General features: G+C 32.6%; 2 protein-coding genes across 2 annotated transcripts; both read left to right on the top strand.

The window, feature by feature from the left end:
* Positions 1-5,878: 5,878 nt before the first annotated feature.
* Positions 5,879-12,442, top strand: LOC130656826 (uncharacterized). The gene is made up of 11 exons (XM_057459763.1): positions 5,879-5,982; positions 6,402-6,642; positions 6,728-7,101; positions 7,722-7,858; positions 8,406-8,525; positions 8,826-9,007; positions 9,906-10,044; positions 10,592-10,649; positions 10,962-11,053; positions 11,569-11,724; positions 12,115-12,442. Exons 1-11 carry the CDS (start codon positions 5,918-5,920, stop codon positions 12,279-12,281), a joined length of 1,731 nt encoding a protein of 576 aa, XP_057315746.1. The 5' UTR covers positions 5,879-5,917; the 3' UTR covers positions 12,282-12,442.
* A 143-nt stretch (positions 12,443-12,585) lies between these two features.
* LOC130656827 (uncharacterized) lies at positions 12,586-19,520 on the top strand. Its single transcript, XM_057459764.1, has 2 exons — positions 12,586-14,293; positions 17,244-19,520. Exons 1-2 carry the CDS (start codon positions 13,702-13,704, stop codon positions 18,080-18,082), a joined length of 1,431 nt encoding a protein of 476 aa, XP_057315747.1. The 5' UTR covers positions 12,586-13,701; the 3' UTR covers positions 18,083-19,520.
* The last annotated feature ends 155 nt before the right edge of the window (positions 19,521-19,675 follow it).

Here is a 19,675-nt window from a genome sequence, read left to right as displayed (position 1 = left end):
CGAACTATTTTCACTTATCGGCCGAAGTCCGAGTTATCGAAATTTTTTTTGGTCCCTTAGAGGTTCGAGTTAGCGGGAGTGTACTGTATTATAAAATAATTATTTCTGCCTTATATTACCACACATATGTTTTTTCAATTTTTGAAGAACACGAAAAAACATTTAAAGTTAAAAAAATGTAAAAAATAAACACACCCAGTCTCACTTGAAATTTAAACGTTCAAAAAAAAAAAACGTTTAAACAAAAACATGTATTTGTTGTAATATGTGGATAGCAGATTTTCAACAACCTCACCTCCATATGCCTCTTTATAGCGTAGCGTTTTTTGGAGCCTTAGTCGGTTTGTTTAAATACATGATAAGTTACGTAGAAGATTTGTTCAATACATGTGAACGAAATACTGAAGTTATCAGCAATTGCAAAAGTGCAACCTCAAGCAGCTTCTTCTGCTTCTATATCTGGATACAGGCATAAATTCCATTATTATTTTTGAACAATGGTATTTTAGACATGTTTCAACCAGTAGAAGAATTTAATTTGCACAAAATTGACTGGAGCCTTGTGTAATTGAAGGATATGTAACGATGTGAGAGAATAGTGTAGTCCTTTCCGGTGAAAATAGGAAGTTTTATAATTTGATAAACGTTGTTAGGTTTAAAAAATGGAATATGAATTTTCAAAAATTGTCACCGACGAACTTACGAAAGAAAGAAAGCATCAAAACTTATGATGACATATCAACTGCTTCGACAAGCCAGCAAGTTTAGTCAAAGGTGTCCAGGGAAAGGAATGTATTCTATTTAAACAAGCTAAAAGATGTGACGACACCATTATCACAACATGAAGGAAAATTGAATGAAATTGCAATGTCGTCAACCTAGTGCTTTTTAGCTGGTTAACAACTCTACCATAAATATGTCGACAGTATTTATCTACGTTATTGATGGATCATTTAAAAAGTTTCACTCATTTGTACATGGTGGCAAACAAAATTCGATTAAGCATGCATAGTCATGTGATGTTGGTGGTTTTGTAAATATTCCTCCCTTATTGCAGTAGGTATTCAGAGATATACGATGCAAACCTCGCCTAATTCCCCTGATTACTGAATCAAATGATTTTCAACGTCCAGTAGTTACAGGCGCAGAGCAAGCTAGAGCAGATTTAAGTGATTAAAGTTTTTGGGAAGGAGGACAACGAGCATTCTTAGATGTAAGGCTACCCTAAGTCATCGACGCCAAACAATGTCATCCTTATTTGCTTCAAAAGAAAAAGAGAAAAATGGGCTTACAACAGACGCATCATAGATGTCAATCACGGGACGTTTACACCATTGATATTCAGCATCAACGGTGATATGTGTCGATACAAGTGTTTTTGGATCCAGACTAGCCGACATGATCGCAGAAAAAGGAGATGAAACAAAGGGAATAGTAGTGGCTTGACTGGTAAGCAAAATATCGTTTGGTTTAGTGCGTTCGGCAATTATATGGTTGCAAAAGTTATACTGTCTTTGTGGGATGACGACATCATCTTCATAACGAACGAGTTGGCTATTATCCGTAAAAATTGAAATGTTAAATCATTATTCTAGTTTTTGTTGTGTCGTTATGTAATGTCAACTAACAATCAAAAATGCAAAATGCCCTGGGAACGAGGTTGATGCAAAGCAGAACGAAAAAAACAATTTCGTTACGTTTGCCTTAAGTGACTAACTTAAGGCAAACGGAATTGGTAGAATAGACAAAAGGTTGTGTTTAAGTAGAAACCTGCCTTAATTGCGCCCCGCCGAAGGGGCGCACATTTAGTGGACCGCGGGTATATAGTGTTTGTTTTATGTATGGGAGAAGTTTTTTTCTTACTCTCAACTTCGCGGGGGAACTTCGGCTCGAACATCCAACCTAGGTTTGATATAACACAACCTGTGTGTTTGGTACCATCAAGACAAAAATAACACTGATCGAGCAAAACTTATCTTGTCTCGGTTTCTTTGTTGTCTCTGAAGATTTGACTGCCATAAAAAATATTAATCGAGATTCTTTTGTTATGTTAATTTAAAGCTTTGTAATATTGTCTCGTTTAATATGCTTAAATGTCACTGCAGCCCACGTGAATTTATCTTCAAGAAAAGGTTTGTTTTTCTTTGTCCAAGTTGTTTCGAAACTTCTTAACAGTAAGTAGAAGGATTACTTATATTTTATATGAAATTAAACTCAGAACGGTTTATGGCGTTGATCCAAAGGCCGCAATTTATAAATGCATCACAATTTAAAGTCAATCAAGAACAGAACATTCCGTGTATGGCCATGACTAAAACTGCTTGCATTTTGTTGGTCTTCCCTTCCCGATGGTCTGGCTTGTCGTAATAGCTTTAATGATGTAGCTAGGGAGCTAAATACTTATTTTTAAATTCTTGCATTTTATAAGTTAATAGTCGTAAAACTACTCTCACTTGTACTACAGCTATCAAGCTAGAACTGCACAAAATAGTGCTTTCATTAGAGTCCCTTTTTTCAGAAGCAACAAAAAACTTTTATCCTGCCCTGTGTAATTTTATCAACGAGGGTGCTGATAAGCCACATACACCGTATAAAGTATAGGCGTTTTGGGTGAGTAAAATAACTTCTAAAGGAACCTTTGTGAGGCTGCTATCATGTATATTCTTGCGGTCAGAATGTTCTCCCTCGTTGCTATCCGATGGAGAACAAAGTGGACTTTTCACGGTCAAACCTTCAAAGTAGCAACCTTACTTAAACAGAATTTACAAGTAAAACGTCGTTAAAATGTCGCAAAATGGCAAAAATTAAGCAGTATCTAAAACATATTAAAGATTTGACTATAAAAAAAAAAATAATTCCTTGAAAAATCCAGTATTGTATTTATGAAGATTTCACCACAAAAACATTAATTACGGCATTTGTACCCCATTTCATAATGGCTGCCCGTGATTGGTTGACACGAATCAGACCGCAAGAATATATATAAAAAGATATTTGTTGAATCATGAAAAAATATTGTTGTTCATTGCACGGAACAGTCAAGTTGAACTGATAAATTAACCATTAACATAACATAGTTAGCCCTTGCAGTACAACTAGACGCTACCCACAGTATGTTACAGGTTTCTTTGTTTTCTTCCCTTTTTTATGTTTTTTCTTGAAATTATAAATGATGTTGTTGATTTATCAAATCTGACAAATTTATTAATTGAGTGTCTACCCTTTTTTGTATCAACTTGTTCAATTCAATTCGAAAACAATGACCAATCAATTTCCTCGATAATAAACAATCAAATTTGTAAAATTCAATAAATCAATTTCAACAAAATAAGTCCTGTATTGTCCACAGGTTTGAAAATCTTGTATCGCCTGCTTAATATTATACTTGTTTAACAATGATATCAAAGCCAGCTTGACTAAATTTATATATATATATTTAAATATATAGTATACCTTTTGTGTATCACATGGCATTGATTTGTATCTTTTTAATAAATTCTAACTTTAAATCAGATAAGTAGACAATAATTAAACAACCTAGTATTAATTCAGTTCTGGTAAAATTGTATTCTTCTTTCTCAATTTTAAATATACTTTCTTTTTCAGATCATGTTATGAAACCATGCACCATCAGCAGTTTCGAAAAATCTTCAACGAGAGAAATTTTTAAGGATTTTATTGGTAACTTAACAGAGTAATAATTCATTGAAATTGAAATTGTTCAGAAGTTATTATATATATTCGAATCGTGAAGTTCATACATAGCAATCCTGCATCCTGGAATTTTCGAGATCAGTTATAAAAAAATCCAGTTAAAGTTTTAACTATTGTTTTAGAATATATACTATATATATGTAAAAAAAAAATTATTTTTTATTTATCAAGTTGTATTTTACGCAATAATAATTGAGAATTAGGATACTTATGATGTGTTTATATACCCCATTGTTCTCCGTTTTAAAGTCTACTTCAAATTTCAGAATCTTTTAGGCTAATGACGGAAATCTTCAAGTCGCAGGGCTTCTTATTTAAAAATTTTCCCCTGGGCAATAAGCTTATTCACAAGCCTCTATGCAATTCCGTACTGCATTTCTATCATATTCGTCATATTTGGCGGAAAATGTTTCAGCAGAATAGCTTTCAGACACAATTTGTTATTACAGCACAAGAATTTTTGGAGTTTGGATAAGTCATAAATGTATGCGTAAGTCTTTTGAACGAATTTTAACCAAAAATCAAAAGCAATGATTACGTGAAATTACACAACAAGAAGGCTAGAGGCGTTTAAAGTGTACATATATTTAATCAAGATCTAACTTTATAGATAGAGCCTTAGCCAAATGTGAAAATAACGAAAATAATAAGTTCTAACACTGCAGTTTTTATAGATTTCAAACGTCCACCATTTTCCATTTTAATTTTAAATCCCGTTCTAAATTTGAATGTTTGAAATCGTTATTAGTAATTCGGGGCGCATTAGTGGTAACTATGGCTAGTAATAGTTGGAGAGTCAAAACTCTACTATTCTTATTCATAATGATGATAACGAAATGTTGGGGAGACTGAGATTGAGGTTGTCTCTTCGTCTACCGTTGAAGAAAACAAAAACAAAAAACGAAAACAAGTCGCGGGAAAAGATGGCGGGAAATATTGTAATGAACCAAAGTCCTATCTTTTCTCTTTCTTTTTTAAATCTAATTTGAGATTCAGTGGAAGTATTTCTAAAGTCTATTTTAAGATTAAAATGGTTGCAATATTCAGTGACTTGTCTCAGATGTTGCTAGTAGCTGCTTAAAACACCACCATATACCTTTTTTTCTGTTGCTCAAGAAACAGATGGGACATTTTAGGATAACTTGATGAAGAAGCGAATTACAAAAGAGAATCTGTGGTGCACATATGGGGATAAAAAATTTTTAATAAAAAATTCTCCTTCCTGTCCTGCCTTTCATAATAGGTTTGTTTGGTATTTAATGTATTTTATATTACAAGGATAACAATAGAGTAAAAGTTTCATAACCCCACGGCATAAAAATTTTCTCATCTGTGATCTACCCCAATGATGCTTAGGCAAAATCATAAAGTTGACTAGCAGGAATTGCCATATCTGCACTGGAGTCTTTGTTTAATCTCATGATAAGCAGTATAAGGTAACACATACATAGTGTTCCGTTAAGCTGGCAAATGTTGCGTATATAAGGGCTTTTTGGAGAAGAGTGTTCCTGGATTCTTGCTTCTGAAAGCAGCTGTGCCCTGCGTATTATAATATAGTCATATTTGTATTTGTAAAGCAATTCTATTTTGTAAGTATATAATATGTATATTTAAAGAGTGTCAAAATGGCCATAACCGAGCCTTAAAGTATTGCCCAGGAATCTGTGATATGCAGTAATTCAATCTTATTCGTATTTTATAAACTAAAATAAACAATTTCCAATAGTGTCATAATATTATTTTTGATGACGTCTAGACAGAGTATTTTTCCTTTAAATTTATCGCTGCCACTGCTTTTTTCAAGAATAACAAATTGTGACAGGATGGCAGTTCCAAATTTTGAAATTTATTTTAAAATTTGCAATTTATTAGAAAGTGAACTATACACCCCAAAACATGTGACCTAAACCCATTTCATAGCAAATTTTAAATGAATAAGAATTTGCTAATACCTCCAACCACATTGATAAAATTGCCCTGTGGGATTTAAAGGCTCCTAGTTTTAACTTCTGGAGTACACCCTGATAATGAGGGTTTCTAATGGTATACTTCCTTAATGTCTAGACAGAATATTTCTTTTGTCACCACTTTTGGTAGATCTTGAGGACATAAGCCCAGTACTACCTGAAACTCAATCATCTGTTTAACTGACTTTATGGTGTTTATATTTATGCTTTTTAAAAAAAGAAAAGAATAGAAAATTATGGATAGTTTATTGGATGTTTATGCTGTTCTTGACTTAAATGAGGCACCAAAAAAACTGAAATCGTATGTATATTATACTTGTTTTTTTTCAACTTGATTTATAGTTTTGATTTTAACATGAACCATTTTCTTTGCACTAGCATTGTTTTGTGTAACACAAAGTAGGTCGACAGGGAGAGTAGATTTCCTGTTTTTTGTGGATATGCTGATATATATATATATATGTTACAATAATTCCTGAGATTGGTTTGTTATATATTTGATTTACTTTTTTGTACTCACAACATTATTTTGTTGGCAACAAAATAATGTTGTGAGTACACTGTAAGCGATAAATATCTATGCAAGCTAACACCTTTACGTAATAGTAATTATCATAAGTTTATTACTGCTGAAAAGTTGCCATTGAAACCTGTTTCACTTGAAAAAGCTGTAATATTCTTTTACTTTATACTAATACATTGTTGTTTTTTATATTTCAGATTTAAAAGCGCTGACGAATTCTATTATTACTTTGCACCACCTCTTCCACCTATTATTGTTTTATTTATTGCATCAAAATCTATACAATGTGAAAATTTTACGTATGATGTTAACCTGGTCTTTGATAACACTGTGGACGACAAACTTATTGGGACTTTAAGTGAAAAACAACTGTCACTCACTTGGAATGGGGTGTGGTCAAAAAAGGAAATGGAATGTTCTGAAAGAATCTTGAAGTCTGTAGGTTCCTTTACAATCTCATTATTTGTGTTGTAAAATTTTCAAGGAGTTACTACTAATGAACAAAAGTGTTCTATTAATTTAGGATCGTGTATTAAAACTGATGGTATCAAACAATTGTGAAAGACATGATGATGAGGGGTTTTCATCACAAGATGTTGATGAGATAAATAACACAAAGGCTTCTGTAACTGATGAACTTATAAAAACTGTTAACATATTTGAAGAAGAATTCAAAGAAAACCAGAAGGCAATCAAAAAATTGCACGCATGTTCACCAGAAAAGAAATCAATTAAACATTTTTTTAAAAGTAAAGGGAATGAGAAAGAAAATAGAAAAAAGGATAAAAACAACATTTTTGACTTTGAAACATCGCCTGAAAAAGGCGATAAGGATTGCATTAGAAAATCCAAACTTGTTATGAGAACATATGGTAAAAGAAATAGCCCGTTCACAAGGTATTATATTTTATGTAGATTTAATTGATTTTCTTCAAATAACTTTTAAAAATTTGAAATTGTGAGCCTTTAGTAATCACATTGGAGCTATGTCCCCAAAAAGTTCTTAAAGTATTTTTCTTTACCTGTTAATATTTTAAATTAATTTGGTTGCAATTATACATCTCGAATCGTTTTTTTCTTTGTGCATTTAATTTTCTTGCACCAAACTTTAGCACACTCATTAAAAGTAATTTCATTTTTTGATTAATTTTTTATGAATTTTAAATCAAACTTAAAATCCCATTATCCCACTTTTGCACACATATTGTAAAGATCTTTTCGCGCACATCAAGATTTCCAGTAGCTAAATTCGCAAAGAATTGTATTTTCATCAGCACATTTGTGTGAAAATTAAGATGCAAAGAAATTTTATAAGTTAAATTATAAGATCAACTAATGCACCTTAACATTCTTTTTTGCTATTTTCAAATCTTAGTAACCGATGCGGTTACTAAGATTTGAAATAATGCACAACCATAATTCAAATTCGTTAATTTGAACGCTGCCTCCGTAGAGTGTACGTTTTTTTTTCACAAGGGTGTTTTCCTAATGATATTTTTTATTTATATAATTTTCAGTTTTTCACACGAATCAAAGAAACAATGTAAAGTGACACCTAAAGAGAACTCTAAGATTTCTAAAATTTTAAAATCACCTAATACAAACACAAAGTCACCAACAACATCAAAGTTATCTCAACTTTTTCACAATCATGGTAAGTATAGCATTGTCAATTTTACTACAACTTAAGAAATTAAACCAAATATGCTTATTTTTAGAAGTATTTTGTGATAAGTGCGTAATGATTACCTTATCTGACCAATAGACCATTTTCTGGGTGATATAATGTTTTTATTTTGCGTTAAGGAAAAACCGTCATTCCTGCAAATAGAAATTTTCAGCAACATATCACAAATTAAATAAATCCATTTATAAAGATATTTAATTTTTGAAAATTGGTGAAACGTTTTTTAAAAAAGAGAATATAGTTCTATTTCTATTAATTTATTTGTCTTTTGGATTGTGTACTTCCATAAAATCTATAAGAATTTAATAAATTTTACCCCATATAGTCCTGCTTTTAAAATACAAGAAGTTGTGCGCATTTATAAAATTCCTTCATAGCTACACTAGCTTAGCTAGCTGTAGAATCCGATAATAAAATTTTGAGTTAATTCAGTTAATTCATAACGCTTCACCGATCCAAAAAAACCAAATTGCTGCACATATGCTATATAATTTGATTGTGTTTGTCTATTTAGCACCATCTTGTCGTTGGGGTCATGCATTTTGTTCAATCGGTGACGACAAAGCTGTTGTACTAGGTGGGCAGGGACCATGTCAGCAAATGTGCGCCGATTCCCTTTGGCTCTTAAATATGAGTACGTACTATGTAGTTCAATCTCGTCCAATGTATGGACATATATACCATATTTCTCCCCCAATGGACATATACTCCGTGTTTGATGCTGCTCACAACTGACTAAAGACATTTTTCTCACTGTTTTATTTGTTACTGTTATTAAGAACATCTACAGTAAACTGCGCGGTAGTGAATTCTTTACTTTACATAGTTCCCTTACATTTCTCTAGTTCAATTTTTATAGGGTTATAAGCTATATAGAGTATATGCGTTACCATGCTAATACACAATACAACAATTTTTCTGCAATTTATTTTAGAGAGCGGCTGCTGGACAAAAAAAACTACTGATAATCCATCTATTGACCGTAGGGTAGGGCACAGTGCTTGTTATGATGATTCAGCAAAACTGTTGTATGTATATGGTGGGTCAAAACACAAGAAATGGTATAATGACGTGCACACTCTTGATGTCAATACATGGACATGGACTAAGGTCGAGGTAATTCATTACTACAGCTGCAGTTTTTAACGCATGGACTTAAAGTAGTTGAAGGTTAGGTTAACAGAATTTAATTTAATAAAATTAGCTTAAATACTACAAGCGAAATGATGTGTCTTGGATGTGTCGAAAAAATTTAAAAAAGTTTGACAACGTTTTAGGTTACGTATGGTTTTTCTTATCGGAAAAAAAAGTTAGCTGAAAAAAATCAGTAAAAGTGTTTACTTAGTAAATTCTTTAGTCACCTGCACAAACTCAGGTTTGTCACGCCTTCTCAAAACTCCTCAATACTTCTTAATTTTTAAAGTCCTAAATTTTCTATAATAGCAGATTTTTCAACATAATGTACAGCTATAATTTCTTCTTCAGTCATTCCATCTTCTCAAATACACCGTCATCCTATCAAAGAAATTTCAAAAATTTTCATCAAAAGTCCTCAGATCTTCTTAAATTTGATTCTATAAAATGAGTGGCAACTCTGAAGGTTAGCCACTTTTTACCGACTAATCATTGAATATATACTTGAGCTTATAAATTGTAAAGTATATGAAAAAAGAAATCGCTACTGAAATATAAACTGAAAATTTATATACTCGTATTTCGAAGGGGTTTGGTTCTTAATACGTTCATAAAAAGGAAAAAAATTGCCAGCAAAAGTCAATTCTGTAAAACGGTTAGAATTTTGTTCGTTAAAAATTGGGTCATTTTTTACCGTTTTATTTTTTACTGGTAGAGGCGAATAGTTAAAAAAATTCGACAACTTTTTCCTAAGCGGAAGCTTATCTTTTAACAGTAACACGGTGGCAGTAGTGGAAGTACTGAACCGATTAAAAATTTAAATATGGCTCCAACTCTTCTCTACATGCGCTAAAAATAACGAAATTAATCCTTTTTTTAGACAATAGGGAAAGCACCAACCCGTGCGTATCATTCTTGTTCCAGTTTTTATGAAGAACTTTTAATATTTGGTGGCGTTTTCCCAAATCCTGATCCAAAACCTGATGGATGTAGCAATGAATTGATCATTTTTGATAAAGGTGAACAGTGGCTAATTAGATACGCTCAAATGTACTAATTTTTGCGATTTTGGACAGTTTCGAGAAGCTACGTTTATGCTAATATTTTTTCCTCTTGGTCACTTCCCTGATCTTTTTACGGATTTTTTGCGCGTAAAAAATAAAATATCAAGTTATATATATATTTATTTCTGAAGAAATTTTTGAATCTCGCAGAAATCAGTCTCCGCAGATGTTAACATGAATTTTTGTGAACGGAGTATTTTTACCAATTTTCGCCTAAATGTTACTTATTTATTAACCAGCTTTTCTGCAAACTTCTACCTAATACAAACGTGTGGAGGTAAAGAAAACGCGAATTTTAACAGGAACAACAAATTTTGCGTAAAAGACTTTAGTGAATTAAAATTAGGCATAAGTTTTTAAATTTGGTTTAGTTTAAATTAAACATCAAATCTATGTGATCTTTTTTCTTTACTGAAGTTAAATTAACCTTTTGTAACGTCCACTACAAATTCCCGCTAAATCAGCTTTTTTGTGTTCATTTTCTCTTTATTTCGCATTTCAGTTAATAAAAGTTGGTACACACCGATTGTGACAGGAGACATACCAAGAGCGAGGTCTGGGTAAGTACAAAATGTTTGCGTTTGTCGAAAACTTGAAAAGTGCTGTTATTTTATTATCTTATCAATACTTGAAATAAACTGGGTGTATATTGAGAATAACTATCATTTTGATGAGCTGTAATTCCAATTTTTTTGCTCTATTTCCAATAAAATTGTTTGGAGTAAACCATGCGAAAAACTCTCTTCCTGTCTGATAAACGTACAAACCAGCTTGCATGATTTCACAAACTGTTTATACGCAAGCTGATGGAAAATCATGTGCTAGAAATCTAAAAAATGCTCTTTCTGCAAATCTCCATTTCTTCTTTGTAGGCATTCCGCATGCATTATTGATAAGAAATTATTTATATTTGGTGGATGGGATGCTCCTAATTGCTACAATGATATGCATATGCTAGATCTTGGTAAAATCTGTTTTGCTATAATTTTTATTAATACTCACAGCTTTCCAACTTGCTGATACCCTGAATAAAGTTTATAATGTAACTGTTACGTTGTTTGTATACTGCATACAACTTAAATGTCCGAAGGTCCAAGAAAATGTTTGGGTAACCAAATTTTGGCAAAATTGTAACAAATAGTTAAACTTTGCCAAAAATGTTTAAATTATTTGGAGTTCGAGTTTTTAAAATTAAACTGTGCAGTAATGACGCATTTTTATTCAGAATGGTCAGTATTACCTTAAAATATTACCCCCTGTTTACGCCTTCAGCGCACGTCACATCGTAAATTTGATTTTCTATAGATACGCACGCTAGATCTCGGACGGTAACTAATAGCGCAATATCCCCAATTTTGCCAAATTTTTTTCTGCTAATTTATGTAAGAATAAGGCGGTTAGGGTGCATCCGTCAGAATTAATGAGTACACATCGCGATGAATTAAACTCCCTTATTAATATCGCAAATTTTTTGTATAGGTATAATGCAGTTTAGCAAACTTGCATGCACAGGACAAGTACCTTCACCAAGAACATGGCACTCTACAACTCTTCTGACAAGCTGCAAATCTCTTTGTGTATATGGTGGTTATGATGGAGAGAAAACACTTAACGACGTGTTCATCTTTAACCAAAGTAAGCATTTTGTTCATATGGCATATCGAAAAATTAATAATCAGCATTACAATGGCGGTGGCCCACGTACTAATTTTGCGTTTTCTAATCTTTTAAAATTACGTTCTCATCTCAATGCTCCAGGCAAAAGATTAACTAGAATAGTTAGAGCTAGCCATCTTTGCTTATGTGCACTTTTTTTATACCGAGGTACAAGCATTTTAGTAGCGCTACCCAAAATTGCTCTTATGGACAGTAGCCAATTTATATTGGTTGGCGGACAACCAATCCTTGCCGAAATGTAGACAAATCCTTTCAGAATAGCCACACAAAGAGACAAAACAAATGAACACAACCCATAAGACACTGTACGATCATACTAAACAATTGCGTCATGGATTTTATATTTAGACGCTAGTGTATGGTTGAAGCATTCTGATCAGATACTCGCTTCTAAAACAGGGCATGCAGCTGTTTTAAAGACTCACCAAAGTGAAGATAAAGATAAAATACTTGTATTTGGCGGGGGTGATAATAACGGAGAATTTTTTGATGAACTCGTTGAAGTGGCATTGTAAATATTATTGCATTTGCTATGGATTTTTATCATGCAAGGATTGCACTGGTGAAAGTGCAATCCTTGAATGATATTGCTTTACCATACCATTTTAACTTTGTAAAATTATTTTTATTCATTTTTAATTATTCATACTGAATGTTCTGAAAATTTCTAAGAGCATACTCTTGTTTTTTTTGTTTGTTTATTGTTGTCAAGGAAAAGGTTATAATATTCAATTCAGCGGATTCAATGATGGATACATTTTTTTTAACCATTGGGAGGAAACTGAAAACAGCTTGTGTCCCAGGTTTCCCTGTAGCTTTTTTTTTTGTCCAAGAGCGTTGTTAGGAAAGTAAAACAATCTAGGGTGTTCACTCCCGTTTGTGTGGTATTCAAGCCTGATGATCATGCCTTTAATATTTAAAATGGCTGAAGTACATTGTTGCTCACATATCTTTTAAATTCCAAAATGTAAACATAAACACCAAAATTTATTTTCTGATGTGTATGTTAAAAAAATAAGAACATCCATAGGTTTTTCTACATTTAAGTTTTCTATGAAAACACTTGCTTTTGTTACTTCTTGTTGCTAAATACAAATTACAATATATTGGTTTCCAATGGCAACTCATTTATTAATTGATTCATTTATAACTTCAATAACATAAATTTTTATTACTCAGACTATAAATTAAATTTATAAGGTATAGAAATATTGACAAATAGAAACATCTTTAAAAAAAATTGCAATTTTTTTACTTTATTTGTACAAATTTTCACGTGGGTTTATATCGAAGAGGCAAAATGTTTTTTTAGCGCGCAATTAATTTAGCGATAGCAAAGGAAAAACAAATTTTGAGGTAAACTTATTTTTGCGATTTAAGACGGAAATCATCAATTTCTTTTGATTTTTTCTTCCCCAAAATTTGTACGAATAAGTTATTGCGTATAAAAGCCAAAAACACTTTCGCTTTGTAATTTTTTTATTGGCCTTTTAGAACAAATCTTTAGTTGGGAATTGTGGTGTTGGTCTTCTTACTTGTGTTTTGTGGTCTTAGAATTATTTATGAGAAATATTTGTAAATTGTGAATTTAAAACCCTGATTTTGTAATCAGCATTTTTTTGATTACATTGAATGATTCATGGTCATCTAATAGCCTATTCATTTTCTATGGTAGAGAAAATTAAAAATTATTATAATTTTCAAATATTTATACAGTATATCTACTTCAGTGCGTGAAACAAAACTGCTCTCAACCACAGGGGTTTTCTAATGACCGTAGCAACAAATCTGTATTAGTTTTAACTACCTTCTATACTCACAGTGGAGGTTAAGATTTCTTTTATATTGACAAGTAAGAAAATGTAGAAATATTTTTTTAACAAGTTACATATTGGCATGCGTACAGAAATTTGTAACAAAAACTTGCCACTGTAAATGATGGGAAAGTTATTTGAAAAATTCAACAGGTTTAAAAGGATAACGCCGGAAAGAAAAGTTTCAACCCTTTCCGCTAGTGGTAGAAGACAATCATTGAACAAGTCAGCTCGACTGACACGAGTTATATCTGATATTAGCGCTTTTCAAAATCAAACAAAGCTTGAGTTACAGGAAGGTTTAAAGAAGAACGCTAAAGAACTAGCCTGGTTTTTTAGTTTATTTGTTGTTTACGTTCTATTCGGTGCTTTCGTGTTTTTTTATATTGAAGAATGTTCTGGTGCATCGATGGCTGATGATGGCAGCACACCGTCTCTTTACGATAAATTGACAAACCCTGGATTTAAATCGCTAAAATCAACATGTTGGTCTTTATTTCGAGAATCTCTTAAAGCTCAAAATATAGATCCAAGTAATTCATCATGGACTATAAATAGTACAGCTTATTTATCATTTTCTGTAGTCTGTGAAACGTTAATAAACGCTTCTATAAATCCAATTGAGACATCCGGTTTGGAACGAACTTGCGTGGTAGATGAATTCCAAATATTAAAGTATGCTGAATTCACAATCTTTACCCTGCTCACGATTGGTAAGGATTTGAAATTTTTAATTTTTGTGAATATCACAGTGTGTTCCCATATACAATTCCCCGAATTATTCGTCATTTTACTGACGTGCTGAGATGTAAAATTTTAAGATTGTCCTTTGCACAAGCACATGAAACCAAGTAGTATAATCTTCATTTGTCCTAAATGAAGATTATACTACCTGAAAAATTAAACAAAAAGACTAAAACATCACGACCTTACTCGGTAAATGAACCTGTACTATATATTTGTATCGCTTCTAAAAAAGTTATACAAAGTTAATCAAGTTATTGAATTTCCGCCCTCGAAGGCGTAGGAAATTCTTTAAAACCGCCGTTTTTTTCTTTCGGAGCATTTTTTGAGAAAAAATCGACCCTGGGATTTTACGTTCCTCTAAGAGGAGGATAGTATTGGTATAACTGACTAACTAGCTAACCCTTTCTCAAATGGTCAATGGCGACTCAGATTTAAACTTCGTACCGTTCTATTATCAACACTCCTTCAAATGTATCTATTTATAATACTTGAAATTTATATTTATAATTTATGTCGAAATTTATATCTCGTTAACCTTTGCAAACGGTGTGAAATGTTAACATATACAGGGTTTGCCAACATTAGGCATACATGTTTTATATAAGAATAGTGTGTGTGACCTCAGCCTCGATAAGCTTTTACGTTTAAGCTTTGTTTTATTGGTATGCTTATTACTCGTTGATTTCAATTTAATTATTTTTACATAGATAATTCAAGGAAGATGGGCATAAAATTTCGAGATACTAGACGAATTTTTTGTTTAGAGGGAAACTGATTTTGTTTTTTTTATCATTTATTACATTTTTTTTACATAGTTTTTGTTTAATCAAATTTTATGCTAAAAATTAGATTTTGTTCAGTCAAATCCTTGCTAAACTCCGCCCTAAAAATGCTTATGAACATTATGCTTGTAAAAGAAGATGCATGTAAGCTTCTTATGAGGCTAAAATAAGAGTTTCATAGCATGCTAAGACCGAGAGAAAAAAGGCAGAGGTGTGTGGAATATGCCAGTGGAATACAATGTTCCAGCGCTCACGTCGAGTCTCTTGCTTGACCTGCTTCAATTGGTCATGGTCAAAATATTATTTACATGTGGTTTAACTCGAGCATCATTACACATTTCTTTTAGCGGTGTTGTCGTAATGATGCGTGTCTAAAAAAATTACGTCGTAACAAATCATCTTTTCTTACGACGAGAAGTACTTTAAAAAGTAAACGGTGTTCCACGTTCACACTGAAAGCATGGATGGCGTTTTAACCTTCCTTCTTCTTGCATTACAGAAGCATTGCTTACTAAGAACATGACCTTCCTCTTTTTCTGTGCTTCATGTTTAACCTTTGTACATTTTTTATTGTACTAGTACACGCGATTTTTCAATTCATTCTATTGAAAACCTTCCTACTATGATATATATCCTCCTCCCCAAACCAAAAAAACAAACAAACACGTTCCAGTTTAGACCAAACGTTTAAACTTGACACGAAATAATGATATCGAGCATGTAAATAGAATTTCATGACATGTAAATACGAAAAACAAATACATTTTAGTACTATTCTTCTAAAAATTTCTCAGCTATTTGCATCCAAACTTTTTGATTTGGGAGACTCTGTTTGAAACTTATCGAGGAAGTGTCCTAAAACACTGAAATCCACAAACTTGTTCTACAAATTTTTTCTCAAATTTCTCAACATTCATCTGCGAATAATCACTTATCGGTGATGCATTTTCATCTTTTAATGGTTGTTCGTGTTAAATAGTGTATTGATGTTGCTGCATCAGATATGCAATTAATTTTTTGTTTGTTTAACTCTATTTGGTCCGTGGTTATTATGACAGGGGGCGGATTCCATCCCCCTCCCCTCCTCAAACTTGGCACACTTTTAGTACTTCACAAAAGGAATAAAATTGCGGCAATAAGTTTTTGCCTGTGTTTTTACATTCTGTTTAAAGTTTCTGAAAGCCACATAATAGTTATTTAACATATTTTCCGGTTTTTCCAGATCATATGAAAAGTTGCCAAAAATTGCCCGAAAATCTGTTTATTTCCGACTTTCAGGTAAAATCCGAAAATCGGGAAATCGGAATAATCATGTCCCCACAACATGTAGAGGGATTCTACTTGAAGAAAGTTGTGTTGTAAGTTTAAGTCCTAAGGATAATCCTAACAAGGAGTTAAAATAAGGTTTTCATAGAAATTTCAGGGGTAGTTTTGAGTAATAGCCAAAATCAAAACCTTTGGTAAGGACCTAAAAATTTGAAATGCAGATGTCTAAATAGATAAATGTTGAAACTCAGTAAGTACCATAGCCAACAACATAGCATATAAAACCGTCAGGGTGGAATCCGCCCCCCGGACTGAATAGGGATAAGACGGCGTGTCTTGATGACAGTTTAAACCATTTATATGATCTTTCCTGGAATCCTTGCTCTTTTTAATAACTAATTTTAATAACTAGTTTTAGTCAAAACTGCGTTTTGAGCCTGCAAATACCTTTATACTTAAAAAAATAAAGGTCGGGCTTAAAACATTCTGTGTAAATCAGACATTAAATAACCAGAATTTTTATAGAGTTTTTCCGTGGATATAGTACAGGAGTATGTTGTTTTATCTATACACGTATGAAAAATTAGGCCTAACATAAAATATTTACGTAAACCTCACCCGTTGGTCATTTAGCCTAAGCAAGACATCCTGATAATGACGTTAGATATTTTCTATATATATTTTTTCTTTTACGGAACTTCTTACTTTCTTCTTTGCATTTTGAAAATAGTTATAATAACCGCAACGCAATTTTTACTTAAAGGAGGCTCAGTTGTAGTTTGGGACGGATCCTTCTTTACAGTCAATTATCAATTTACAGCGCTACCAGGCAGATGCACTAACGGTAGTATGACTATTTTTCCTTCAGGGTATGGCAACACAACACCAGTGACAATTCTCGGAAGGTATCTTTTGATCCTGTACTCAATCATTGGTGTCCCTATTGCTGTTACAATGTATAGTGTCGCTGGCAAGCTTTTAGTTCAAGTTTTCACAGTCATGACCCGCAAGCTTGACGAAAGTCTTGGTTTGGAGTATACAGAAAAAGTAGTTCGAATCAAAGTCCTGGCTGTGTCTCTCTGTGCAATGTTTTTAATTATTTTAATTGGTTGTGGTATCACAACACGTAATGATATGGAAAATTTATCATTTCACAGTAGCATGTACTTCTGGTTTGTCAGTTTGACAACAATAGGGTATGGTGATATACATTTCGACCGAAATAAACATCTACAGTCTCCTCATCTGTTATTATTATCAGCTGGAAATTTATTATTTGGGCTTGGTATTGTAGCAGCTATTATAGAATCCTTTGCTTTGGCGCTTGAAAAAGTTGACCTAGCCAGCATCGACGTAAATGGAGACAGCCAAGACAATGTAAATGAAGCTCCCACAAAACAATATAAGAACATAATAAAAATAGCCAGAAATACCAACATGGTTGCTAATTCTGTCGCTAGTGGTGCCATTGCGTTGGACCTCCCCAATAACAGTGCAAACGGGGGCCAACGCCTAAGTACTGTCAGTAACGTACTTTTACAAAACGGATACGCATATGAAAACTCCCCTTCCGCTTCTTTAGGCATCATTGAAGAAAATGAACCACTGAATGATGACTTAGAAATTGTTAATTTTAGAGACAGCGGTTTTAATTCTTCGGTGAATGGTAGTATACAGAGATTTGAAAATGCCGAGAAAGAAAGGTAGCGAAATATTCACGTAAAAATGTCCTTAGTAATTTTGTAATATAATATAATTTTTATTATTGATACTTATTTTAACTTTCGAATTCTTTCGGGTTAATTCTTTCTCAAAATAAACAGACGTCGATCATTACTTTTTTTAATGGTATTAATTTTCGCGGTAGATATTTTCGCTAATGAAGTAAAAAAGAGTTACCTTTTCTCAATAAAACATTGACCTTTCAATTTAACGAATCCTTTGTTCTGATTTTGGCACCTGCGCTCCAGAATTAAAGATTTATATCGCGGGTAATGGGCCTATAATTTGACGAATTTGCATAAACTCGCGAAAAACAAGAAGGTTGGCACCATTAAGGTATAAAAAGCTCATCTTGTCGCCAGTACGCTTGTACGTGCCGAGTAATGGAAACGAAGTAAGTGAAGTCATTAATTCACCAGACCTATCGTCAATGGTTTTGCTAAGTAGCAAATAATCTGACAGAAAGAAGAAAGGCGAGAATCAAAATTCTAAGTAAGAAAAATCAACATAAATTTTCTGTCAATAAATAGCAATTTTCGCCAGCGGATGTATAGTTACATTTGAAAATAAAAAAACTTTCTGTTCAAACTTAGAACTTTGACAGTCCAAAAAGTGTCCCTTCTTCTCAAACTGGTTCTCCCATTAATAAAGAAACCCTGGGATCCTCCTCCTTAATTTGCCCATATTCATTGAATAAGTTTCTGCAAATTTACGAGTCCGTCTTATATAAACAAATAGGTGCATTTTGCACGTCGCTCACACTAAGCGAAATGTTGCTTTTATGCAAATCAAATCGATATTTTAGACCAATCTCCATCCCAGGGCCGTTGTATCTTTTTTCACATCTGACACCGATACGTGAGCACTAAAAATCAGTGATTTTGAAAACGCTCTTGTCTCGTTTGTCTGAAAATTCTAAATAACAAGCCACGAGTAAATGAGCTTCACTTTCGTTCTCAGTGTCTAGATTTTATCATGTTTGATTAAAAAGGAACTTTTTCCAGTACAAATTTATTTCTCAAAAACTTCAACGTTTGAAAGAAAGTATCTTTTACACTGAATAGTTTAAAAATGTCTACAAATTTTGCTTGTAGCCAAAACAAGTCGTATTATTTAAGACTTTATTGAAGGATAAGAACGTGCTGGATTTAAGAAATTAATCATTTTCTTTTTAGCTATGTATGTAGCTAGCTATACTAGTTGAATTGTTCCCAATCAAAAATTAAATAATATTATTTTGGTCATCAGCTCTTCTGGTTAGTTTGCTCAATAAAACATCTAAAATCTTAACATATTTTAAATCAAAAGGAAAAATATTTATACTTCATAACCACGTATTTCTATACAAATATTTCTATTTGTAATGTGATTCATGCAGTTTTAACTGGTTTCGCATGCAAAGTTACTTACCTATAGCTAACTAGCTGTGCCAGCTTTGTATACTTTATAGCCAGCTAGCTAGATATCTATCTAAATCAGCTGTGAAAATTCTTAATCATTGAACTGTGAACCCTAAACCCAACTGGGTTAAGAGGAAAATACAATTGTGAACCAATCTGGAACATACCTTAACAGGTA

This window comes from Hydractinia symbiolongicarpus, chromosome 9 (genome assembly GCF_029227915.1).
Source record: "Hydractinia symbiolongicarpus strain clone_291-10 chromosome 9, HSymV2.1, whole genome shotgun sequence".
NCBI classification, from domain to species: domain Eukaryota; kingdom Metazoa; phylum Cnidaria; class Hydrozoa; order Anthoathecata; family Hydractiniidae; genus Hydractinia; species Hydractinia symbiolongicarpus.
This window is presented reverse-complemented; position numbering and strand designations above follow the sequence as displayed.